The 12,057-nt window shown below is 45.7% G+C and overlaps 1 protein-coding gene across 1 annotated transcript; it reads left to right on the plus strand.

The window, feature by feature from the left end:
- Positions 1-4,499: 4,499 nt before the first annotated feature.
- LOC106752015 (probable G-protein coupled receptor No9) lies at positions 4,500-11,639 on the plus strand. The gene is made up of 6 exons (XM_014633360.1): positions 4,500-4,655; positions 5,665-5,802; positions 6,764-6,876; positions 7,901-8,234; positions 9,498-9,798; positions 10,611-11,639. The coding sequence occupies exons 1-6, from the start codon at positions 4,500-4,502 to the stop codon at positions 10,784-10,786; spliced, it is 1,218 nt and encodes a 405-aa protein (XP_014488846.1). The 3' UTR covers positions 10,787-11,639.
- Positions 11,640-12,057: the final 418 nt, after the last annotated feature.

Raw genomic sequence — 12,057 nt, forward strand, 5'->3', positions numbered from 1 at the left:
CGGAGGAAAGTAATAGGAAAGTCGGCGTATCCGTGAGACACGTTGCCGACCATTCACGGGTGAAAGATATTGCGGAGAGTTCAAACGAGACTGCAGCGATGAAATTTCCGTTGTCGAAATTGAAATGGTCTTCGTGCCGTGCGCATCGATCCGGCCGGTAAATTCTTATCCCGCCGGTTATCTTGTGCCTCCATTACGACGTCGACGGCCAACGTCGGGATGTCCTGCGTTCGCGTGATTCTTATTCTCATCGCGTCTAATCGCACGAAGATATTACGCATGCAAACCGCCTTGATTATCCGTAACTACGACAGCGGAATCGCCGTTCCCATCCGCGAGATATCACGCGGCAGCAAACGCTGTCGCGCTGTAAGCGCAATAAAATCCGACCGACTGGTGGACACGGCGATGGTTCGGAAAACACGGGATTTTTGATGCGTCGCATAAACGAAAAAGCGCGCGCCCGCGACGGGGCCGCCGGCGGTACAGAGATTAAAAGTTGGACATTTTTATACCTACTATTTTCATTAGCGTAATAAACGGCAGGATTTTCCGCGGAGAGCTCTATTTACGCTAAAATCGTTGCGGCGGAAACTTGGGGAGGAATTTTTGCACTTCCGCTCCACCCTTCGCGTGCCGCCGAGCGCGAAACTCACGGGCAGAATTTTCGGGGGGAGAGGAGGGGGCAGGTGTAGTAATTAAATTTACTTTCTTTGCGCTGCTTAGACGGTACAAGAAATGGCGCGAGGGACTCGGCGTATTTTTTTTAGCCATCACCTTATCGTTTATACGCGTCCCGCGTTCGCCATGTCACGACGCATTCGCTCATCGGCGAACGGCGCTTCGCAATTTTGGATACGCGTCCGTTTCCATGTTGAACGGTTTACCTTCTCATTGTCTGTTTGCGTCCAGTATCGACTTCGCGCATGATCGGCGCGACTCGCACGGAACGAAAGTCCGAAAGCGTGAACGGCGCGCGTGCGATTCGCTTCTGGCTAGCACTCAGTTATGATTAATTGGAACAGTTGGAAAGGATCCCGCACGCGATTAATATAGTATGTGTGTGTGTGTGTATGTGCGTGTATGTGTGCAGTCCCGTTCGTGGCGACGAATATCGAGACCTTTTTCCTCCCCCGAAAACCGAAGCGCCCGGCTTAGGATTAAAATGGTAATGGCGCCGGCGATTCATGCATGTTCCCGCGCTGGAAATACTGGAAAAAGGAAAAAATCGGAAAGGTAAAACATACCCGTGTGATACGCCAGAATCAATTCCCTTTTATCAAACAGATTACGGGCGCGCAGCCGAACGTGCCGCATATTGAATGTTAAAGCCGACGTCGCTCCCCCGCCGGGGCACCCGAAAATATCGAAGATAAAGGGAAGCTTCTTTCGTACGGAAAATGGGGCTGGTAACATCCGCGATATGCTCGCCCCGTGTTTTGCCCCGGCACGTCCTCGAGCACTGTCGCGGTCTCCGCGAGAAACATTTTATTATTTCCCGTAATTTCCGACGCCGGAACCTGCCGCATCCGATTCTGCTTCGATAACGGTAGCGCGCAATCCCGTCAGTCCATTCATCTTATCCGAGCATCTCTGTTCCACTCCACCGACCCGGTGTTATACATTATAAACTAGTCTCTCGCTCACCCGCTGCTGGGAGATTATTTATGGTCGATCGGAATCTCTCCTCCTCAGATTACTGAAAGAGAGGAAACAAGGGAGGGAGAGAGGGATAGAGAGTGAGAGAGAGAGAGAGAGAGAGTATCTTTATCGAAAGTCCATTGATCGTACCGCCGGTGTCTCAACCTCTTTCTCGGCGGCAGACACATTTCCGTGTTCTGGAGTAGATGTTTTTCGTTCCCGCGGGATAACTCGTCGTCGACGCGGTTCGCGTCTCGATTCTCGCGAAACCGCTCGGAGAGCTTCTCCGATATCTTTTTGTCGCCGAGGAGGTCGATCCATGGAATACGCGAGTAGATTCCAGCGGTGCCATGGGCATTGAAATGCCACCGTAAATGCGGGTATCGCTCGCGCAACCCGATATTAATTAAAAATCCGTTTTACGCTCGACTCGGGTGATTTAAACGTGTCATCGCACCAACGACTGCACTTGGGCGTGAAATTTCGACGGGATGCCCCCGCGTGCCCCGATATCCGACGGCGGATGAAAATGACAGCGCTCCGCATATCTTGCCGCGGTAAAACCGCGTGGCGCATTACGCGCGTTTAGCAACGACTAAGTACACACGCGTTAATTTGTATGCAAATAGAGAGAGAGAGAGAGAGGTGAAATGTCAGTTGTGTGAAATAACCGTCGGCAAGCAAACAGTATATGTATTCAGAAAGCCGCGTGCCGGGGGTTAAAGAAAACATTTGTACACACGCGGTCTCCGAGCTGCTTTATGCCGACGCGACGAATCGCGTTTTGCATCGCGCGCGCTCCTCCTTATCATTTAATAAGAACTCTCGAAAGGTGCTCGGCGATTTTATAGAAATACCGTGCGAATCAGAAGAGAGACAGAGAGAGAGTGGCGACAGAAGTGTAGATAAAAAGATAGACAGAGAAAGTGAGTGAATGAGAGAGAGAGAGAGAGAGAGCTTGCAGGATTTACAATTTTAATAAACGCGGAGGAATGACACGCAATGGAGGAATGATACGTTCTCATTTCGACGACATCGTTCGGCCGTGATAGATGTTAGAATTAAGTACGTGCGCAGAATTCCGTTCTCTCTAAACTGCCTTTTAGTTCGAATTGCCGTTACTCAGTCCCGGTCGTGAAGAAGTGGAAACAGCGCGATAATTTACTTAACTCGAGGAACCGAGGGAAAACCGATTTTCCGGCCCGGCCAATAACAGTGAACTGATGTTCGGTCGTCGTGGTCAGCTGAACAAGGTTGACGCAGAAATGAGAAGGGCAAAATTAAACGATCAAATTATAGCAACAAGTATTTTTCTTCTTCTTCTTCTTCTTCTTTTTTTATCAGTTATTAGTGAATTACATCGCGATGTCGACGCAGTTGACACCGTTGCTATTTCCCGTGTCCGTCGACGCGTACCTGTCAAATTGGTGGACGGACGAAAGCGCTGTGCAATTTGAATCGGTCCCAAATCGCCGTACGGTCGAATGAAATTATAATTCGTCCACCGTCATTCGCACGAATAAAAATTCTTCGAGCATCTAATTTGTGTTACACCCGATTTATACCGACACGTTTTGACACGCTTCGTTAAAGCTATCGTAGCATATTAATTTTGATTGCGACGCGTAACGTATGCCGTTTAGAACGCAATCGTTGCGGTTGAATAAAATAGGACCGATCGACTTTATCGACGCGATAACTAATTTATGCCGAAATAAATCAAAACCCCCCTGAAATCATTAGTAATATATGTAATATATGTTTTTATGCGCACGATTATTTATTCATTGTATTTGTCAGCTGACATTCAGCGCATTTTTCACTCTTTATCTCCGGCCTCCATTTATTTGCGATTTCGAAACTTGCGTCACGGGCGTTGCACGTGTTGTGCGTATTTAATTTCATGTCGCTCCGCTGTGTTATTATGCAGAACGCGCATAATACATTATTAATAAATTATCAATAAATAATCGATATCGCACTGCGCGAATCTTTATTATCGCGTAATTGTAAAATGCCGAGATATTATGAAATATTAATCAAATAATGCGTAAAAATTGAAAATACGTCACGCGTACGTTGCCACTCATCTTGCGCGCTGATCGCTTTATTACCTCGCTTCGATTTGCACCTCAATAGAGAATATTGTTTTACCCACAATTAAACGCGATTCGGGTTTGCTTTTTCATATTTTTACCGAATATCCAGCGTCGATCCGGGAAAATATGCAAGGCAAGTGTCGATATATGTGTCGAGTACGCAATCTTGCGACACGCTGCTCGCAATAAAATCCTCACTTCACCGGAAACAATGCCAATTTCAGCGCAGATTTCATGTATATACATTCGACGTTTCTTGTCGCGTACTTCGCAATACGATTTCCCCATATTTTTAGCAGTATTCAGTCCCCCCCCCCCCCNTCGCCCGTTTTACCTTATTCCCACAGTCTGTTTGACTTTTCTCATCCAATTTTAGCAAACTCCCGCGTGCGTCCGCTCCTCTTCCCGATGTGATTCATTTCCTCATATCGGCGAAGCGTCGACGTTAGCCAGTCCCGCCGTTCGTGTATCCGTGGACCATGGAAAGTTTCGCCAAGTTCCGCTGATTACTCCCACTCAGTACTCTGTATTTCTTTTACCTTCATCCGTATTCATATCTCTTCGCTCCATGTGGCACGCATCGTGATTTCTAATCCACACGCTTTCGTCTCTCGTCGGTCCGCAGGACTCACATCCCACCGACTTGATTGATCGTCCTCGTGGTATGGAGTCCTCTTAGAGAGTCGTCACGATGTCTCATCAGGCCGATGTGTACAGTGGGAAGCGGAAGTCATCGTCTATGGACCGAGGGTGAACGTCATGGAGAATCAAACGGCTGATTACCATGGGGACGATTACCAATGGAACCATACGGCATCGGCGGGCGAAGGAGACGCGAAGACGGAATATTATCTGCCTGATTGGACCGACCTTGTTCTAGCAGGGTTATTCACGATGCTGATTATCGTTACTATAGTAAGCTATCGCTCGCCGAACGCACAGAAGATTTTTCTCGAGGATATAAACATTTATGAGTGAGAAAGATGCCGTAACAGTCTGATCCGAGCAGAATATATTTGTAATATCGAAGAAATTTCGAGGAAATATGGGAAATTTAAGGAGCAAAGGATAATACTGTACGCAGCAGTAATTTTTCCAAGAAGCATGGCAATTTTTCGATGGCTTTGAAACGCGCGCGGGAACAAATTTCCATATGTGTACGAATACATTTTTTCCGACACAATATGCATTGTTTTAATGCTAATAAAAACCAACTGAAAGTTAATTAAGTTATATGTAAATATTAACGCCTCGGTAATTAGAAATAATTTTAGTCAGAATTGCAGAGCCACGTAAATTATTATATCGTTCGCAGTTGATTTATATAGATTTATTTATTATTATCATATAGATTTATTTGTGTAACAATTCCTTTGCAAATGATGGTAAGTAATGCAACGCGGTTGACACGGTTAAAATCGCTGCTCAGAAATCCATAATGAATATCCCATCTTTCTGCTGTTATAAATAATACAGACGCGTATACACAATAATATACGTTATACGATACTACTACTCGAGATAAAATGTTCTCCCTTACTGACATTAGAAATAACGAACAATCCAAATTGCAATAAAAATACGTATGTTAACATAGAATATTTTTTTACTTTTCTGATACTTCCTTATACACGTACAGTAAATTTACCATCAGGTATTAAACAATATATCTGATTAAATTATCCACTTATTGATGTCATATATTAATTATGGCTTCAGTACGAGTATAATTTAGTCGCTCAATACAAATCTAGTAAATTATTTATTACTTTACACACAATATCGTGATAATATTAAATAATTTTCGGATGAGAGAACATCGGGCGTGCATATTCATCGGGTGCAATGTTGTAACACGGTCGTTTGAATTTTCACAGTGGCGCGGGTTTGCAACGATCACGACCTTTTCCTCGTAATGTTACAGGTTGGCAATACACTAGTGATTGCGGCTGTAATTACCACCAGGCGATTACGGTCGGTGACTAATTGTTTCGTCTCTAGCCTAGCAGCGGCGGATTTACTCGTCGGCCTAGCGGTGATGCCACCGGCGGTGTTGTTACAGGTACACGCGACGTTTACTATTCAGGGATTAATATGCAATAACAAGCACGTGCAAGATACTTAATTCGATGCCGACATCGAATCTCACGCGCACACGAGCTCCGTGCGCACGCGCGAACTGTCGCGAGAAAATCTTATTTAATCAGCGCAATATCGGCGTGCATCATTCGCAATGGAACAAATTGCGCGTGAGATCGTCGTAACGACATTCGCAGCGTCATTTAATTAACCACCTCGACATCTAATAATTAACCCGCGAACAAACGCATGCTATACCGTAGCGCTAGTATGACTTCTAATGAACATTGTCCGTATGCAACATGAAACAGCAATTAGCTGGGACGACAATTTGTAACACTCATCCCCGCATGTTCGTACTTTATGTTCGTAAAAGACAAAAGTGCAACGTCCGTTTCTTCGGCTTCCAATTATGAGAGCCTTCGGATTTGTGAACGTTTTGAAACGGCTGCATGTTATTTGACATAAAAGTATTCTGAATTTTTTATTATTATAAGATATTTATATTTATCGTTTAAGAAACCAAACAATCCTGTTTGTTGGATCAAACATTCGTTTGTTTGCTGCATTGCAAAAGACAAATTTGTCTTAATGAAAGAAATCTTATTAAATTCAAGAAGACCTTTTTCTATGAAGAAGATATAGCCGAGGCCGAAAATAACGATGATGTTAATAGGATTGATTTCTCTCTCAGCGTAGCCCGTTTAATTTATTCTCTCGGGTTTCGCGGATTTCTCTCAGCGTAACCTGTTATGTCGAATTAAAATGGTGTAACGCTTTAACAATCGAGGAGAGAAAGAGAGAACTGGATTTACAGTTAAAGCACAACTATAGGAGCCGAAGGAACGAACAGTGGCCCATTTTCTTTTCCCGAGCAAGAGCATTAGCTCGCTTCATCCTCGTAAAAATGTAGCACTTCGAAAATCGAATATCCCTTGATGAAGCTTACAGGAGGGACTTGGGAGTTGGGCGAGATACTGTGCGATTCTTGGGTCTCCCTCGACATTCTACTCTGCACGGCCAGTATTCTCTCGTTATGCGCCATATCTATAGACAGGTAAACGGACCGTACGCATTTTCGAATCTCGTCACGTAGATCTAAACGGGATTATCGGCGAGCGCGTACCGCCGGTCGTTCTACGTCTCGAGAATAGATTTTCTCGCCATTAAAAATGAAATTTCACGCGACGTAAATTTTCCCCGAGTTTTACGGGCTTGTGCGCGCGCGCTCCGGAAAAAGGAAGAGACGAAACGAAAACGGCGGCGGCGGACACGAATATATCTCCAGGCCCGTGGAAAGTTTGCTTAAGCGATAAAGTATCCTATTTTGTTGACTCATCGCCATGATCAGACAGGCGAATATCGCTCACTGGCGGGGCTGTTGCCCTTCTTATCTCCCTCAGATATTTTCGCCTGCGGTTTTTTCACGGGCCCTGCAGCCGCCCGTGTACGTGCGATAAACTGTGCGATAAAATTCGCGAAAAGCGGGATCTCTCGATTATCGCTCGAGAGGCCCGGCTGCATCAAATTCCGATTAAGCTAAGCGATTCACTCACAGGACCATCAACTGAAATTGCTGTTGCAGAAGAAATCGCACGGAAGGAAAGATTTCGCTGACGCAGCTAATCACCGTGCGGCCGAAGATGTTTCGCTGCTGAGAGCTCGAACTTTGGTCACTGCTGCCGAGTGTTTGGGTCCCACGTCTGACATATGTCTATTGTAGCCAAACTTGCAGGTATCCAAATATTACAACGGAGATTCAGCCAGTGTATGAACACCCGCAAGTTTGGCTACGGTAGATATGCATCGGGTCCAGTTACATCGCCTATACATCTAGTGAAAGTGACTGAAATTCTGGTTGCGTCGGCGAAATATTTTCACCTGAAGCACGATTCGCCGTGACGGTAAAATCTCCTCTCTCCGTGCGAGAAAGAGAGGGAGTCCGGAATTTCGGTTGCAACCCTGCGAGTTAATCGTAATTTTTGCTCGGGTCAATTTGACCCGCCGAGTGCCGGACCGTTAAGGGGGCTCTGTAAGATTATGCTAAATTGATCGCACCGTCGTCGGTGCCTTTATTCAAGGTATCTGGCGGTGACTCAGCCGCTGATATACAGCCGCCGTCGCAGGAGTAAAAGACTGGCCGGGCTGATGATCGTCGCGGTGTGGATCATGGCCGGGGCCATAACGAGCCCGCCTTTGCTCGGCTGTTTTCCGCGCGCGACCAACCGCGATATCAAAAAGTGCACCTACAACATGGACTCCTCGTACGTGATATTCTCGGCGATGGGCAGCTTCTTCCTGCCGATGCTGGTGATGCTGTACGTGTACGGGAGGATTTCGTGCGTCATCGCGAGCAGACACAGAAATCTGGAGACCAACGAAGCGGAGAACGTCCGGACGCGCCGCAAAGTCACGGTGAGAGAACGATTCGCGATTCGGGGATTCCCTCCCCGGAGAGGCGATCGAGGAGGGTGTCGACGGCGGCGACTTTCGTTTCGTGTTGTATTTCGCGTCGCGTGGCGACGTTTTATCGGGCGCTCGCCTCGCTGCGTAATTCCAACGGAAATCCGTTGACTTTGTCGCCGTCATCGCGATTGCCGCGGAGGGTTAACAAGTTTCCTCACTGGAAGCGGCGGAACCTCGACACTTCGATCCTTCGACGCTGAAACGTCCCCGTTCGAGCCCTTTGAGGCCCGTTTGTCCGTGTCTCTTTCCAAGACGCGATATCAATAGCACGTTCGTTGGAATCCCCCATTCGATGAGAATTTCCCGATTCGATAAGCCACGCGCGCACGAATTTGCGTGCGCGGCTCGATTTATATTTCAAGCGTGGAGGCTCGGAGAAAAGTGCTTCCGCGGAAAAATCTCCCGAGACTCTTCGTCGTCGTGCGAAACCTTTCCCCGCCGCGTTCGTTTTACAAACGGAACCCGACGGGACCGTCCGGCTCCTATAATTAACTTTTAAAACGATACTGTCGCGCGTACAGGAATAGCTTGAAAAGCGGACGGGAAGGGAAACGAGGAGGAAAAGGAGAGGAAGGTCAGTAGAACGTGTGTAATCAGCGGGGAAAACCAAGCTGTTTCCGCGACGATTAAATGCAATTACCATAACCGTTTGCTCCGAATGCAAAAGCGGCTCGCCTCTAATCGCGAAGGGAACGCGACGAAAATCAAGAATTATCTCGCTTTTAATGCAAAGCGTATCGCAATTCGTCCGACCGGCGCGCGTCGATCGAAGATAACGAAACCGTTCATTCTCTCCCGCTCTCATTCAGCGGGAGATTAGAGAAACCGACAGCCTCCCCCTTCCCCCCTCAGCCTCTTTTACATGAGCGAGCAACGAGCGCCAATCGTAATGGGAGTGACGTGGATTAAATTTGCATTATCCGGCCTTACGTGATCGATTCGTTATCAATCATTTCGCGCAACACGCCTTACACTATTTTCCTCGTCGAATATAATTCAGTCAGGCGCCAAGCTGCGTCACAGGCAAACCTCGGAGAGTATCGTCGCTTTAACGGGAAGAAGATAAAAGAATGATCACGAAAGGAGAAGAAATACCGAAAGAGAGAAATATTTCGGACGCGGGAGCGTGATTCAATCGGAAGACTTCTGCGATCCTCGCACGGGCATCAAAATGCATCGCTCGCGGAATAACGTCGTGCGTTTCTCTCGCAGATCGAACGTAACAAGAGCGTTCGAACGCAACGGACGGATTGCGTCGAGAGCAGCGTGACGTGCGACAAACCGTCCGAGGAAACCGAGCCGACGAGCATGTGCAGAAAGTTGGGTACAATTCGCGGTAATCAGCAGAGCTGCATCAACAGGGTCGCCAAGGAGACGAAAACTGCGGGTACCTTGGCGGTGGTCGTCGGCGGTTTCGTCGCGTGTTGGTTGCCGTTTTTCATTCTGTATCTGGCGACACCGTTCGTACCCGTGGAGCCCCCGGATATCCTCATGCCCGCTTTGACCTGGCTAGGTAGGTAGGTAGACGATCGCCAGGCACTCTCCGTCCTCGGACTCCTCGGCAAATCTGGCAGTCGATTTGGCTCTTGCAGAAAATCTGGCCTTAGACGCTATCTGCCACGGCGATCTCTTTCTCTCTCGTTCTTTCGGTTTCATTTCAACGGTGGTTTTCAATTAAGAGCGTTCCCAGCGATAAGAGACTCTCAGAAAACGGCGGAAAACGATCGAACGTGCGCCGATTGTGAGAGAAATATATTCGATGTTTGTGACTATAACATAGTTGCTCTTTCATAATAAAATAGTGAAATAATTAGCAGTCAGAAACATCATTTTTCTAGTAAATGTTATTATAATGTACTTTACTACATGCTTTATAGCGATACTTACTGCAAGCTATTAAAATATAATTAAATATAATTAGCTGAAAAATTACGTTTACTTGATTTTAACATTTTCTTCTGTGTACTATTTTTTCTGGTTAAAACTATAAAGGGAATATAGTTGAGACCGAAAGTTGCCGGTAATTTCTCTCAGTAGTCTAGTTTCCGCCGAAACCTTTCTGATCGAATTCTTCGGTACGGAGCGAATGTAGTGTGGTGTTTCCACTAGGAGCTAGTTTCCAGTAAGACTAGAGTAGTAGTGAAAGAGATTAGTCACATTTCCACCAACTTAAATTTGGTATTACACCGCGTCAGGTGCAAAGTACAATTGGACTGGGCTTTCGGTGGAAACTAGACTAAATGTGAAAGAGACGGGACGGTGAAAACCGAGCGGAGGGCTAAGTAGTTTTGAAACGCCACGTAACACGAGATATTTATTACTTAGGATGGATTAATTCAGCCATCAATCCGTTTATCTACGCCTTCTATTCGGCGGACTTCCGACTCGCTTTCTGGCGACTAACGTGTCGGAAATGTTTCAAGAGTAGGCCGAATTTGGATGGCACGAATCGGAAATTACCGACTCCGGTTAACTGGAAGAAAGACACTTCGAGGACGTGAAGATCCCCGCGCATGAGTTCCGAACTTGCTTAATTGTGTGGCGGCCGAAATTAGAAGAGCGACGGCCGACTGCGGTCGAACTTTATGTTTACTCGCAACCGCGGTGCATTGTCGAAGAATGACACGCGCGAGAACTATGCGCGTCTGTTCCGCTGGTAACCAGTCGATCGATTATCATTACGTCGTTTTATACGATACGTAAAGATTTCACTACGCACAATACGTTGGGATACGTGTAGCTCTACTGGAGGGAATCGCATGAATAATTATTCTCTTGGAGCGCAACGAACCACCCGGTTGGTCGTCGTAATCTCGTTTGAACGTTCGTTAGCATTTCGTTAACTTTCGCTCGAATGAACCAAACTTTTGCCGAAGCTTCTTACAATTTTACAATTTTACAATTTTATTTGAACAGATTCTGCCGGAGCGGCGTTCACTCATTTTCATTGTACCGAACACGCTTCGTTCCGTCGCTTCGCGTACGAAAAGGTGTATCTACGTAAGCCCTATTAAGAGGTTCGCCGCATGTGCTCGAGTCGAAATTTAGAATTTACGCTAAGTCTCACAAAAGCTGATTTGTGTCTCTAAATAATGTTCCTTGGGTTACAAGTCCTCCCTTTAATCTGCCGACGCCTCCTTTTCACTCACATTTAGCTTTGCTATCGATAATCGATATACCAAATACAAATTTAAATCTCTACTAGTATATTCTGGACACATAACTGCTATCTTTGCCCTTACGACTCCTTGCTTTTCATCCTCTTTGAGTCTTGAAATCCTATAGAAGTGTCAATGCCGATAAGAAATATATATAATATAAAGATACATGAAAGAAGAATATTTGTTATTTTATTTCTTCTTACACACGAACCTCTATTAGATTATTTAATACTTGCTTATATATGCTTAATCTATCTGCAATTAAGTAAGTTATATTATTAATACGTTACTTATTAAAATTAAGGATAAAAATTAAATGCAGGTAGAATATTGAGATAATCAAATATTGAATAATTTTTAGATAAATTCTTCTTTAAGCATTAATATGGAGGAAACGGCAGTAAGTAGCCATTTTTATCGTGAAAGAAAGACCATAGCCCATACAGTGTCATATCTGGAGATTCTCCGTTGGTCTTTCAAAAAATTCGATGGTATACGAGTATACAAGGTTCATGTGAAGTCCAAGTTTCGACTCGAGCAATACTGATGTAACACGAATGAATATACGCCTAACTTCCTGCCTTTAATAAATGTTAAAGAAAAGGCGCAAC

The sequence above is a fragment of the Dinoponera quadriceps genome, unplaced genomic scaffold (assembly GCF_001313825.1).
Source record: "Dinoponera quadriceps isolate SergipeBrazil2010 unplaced genomic scaffold, ASM131382v1 scaffold424, whole genome shotgun sequence".
Classification (NCBI taxonomy): domain Eukaryota; kingdom Metazoa; phylum Arthropoda; class Insecta; order Hymenoptera; family Formicidae; genus Dinoponera; species Dinoponera quadriceps.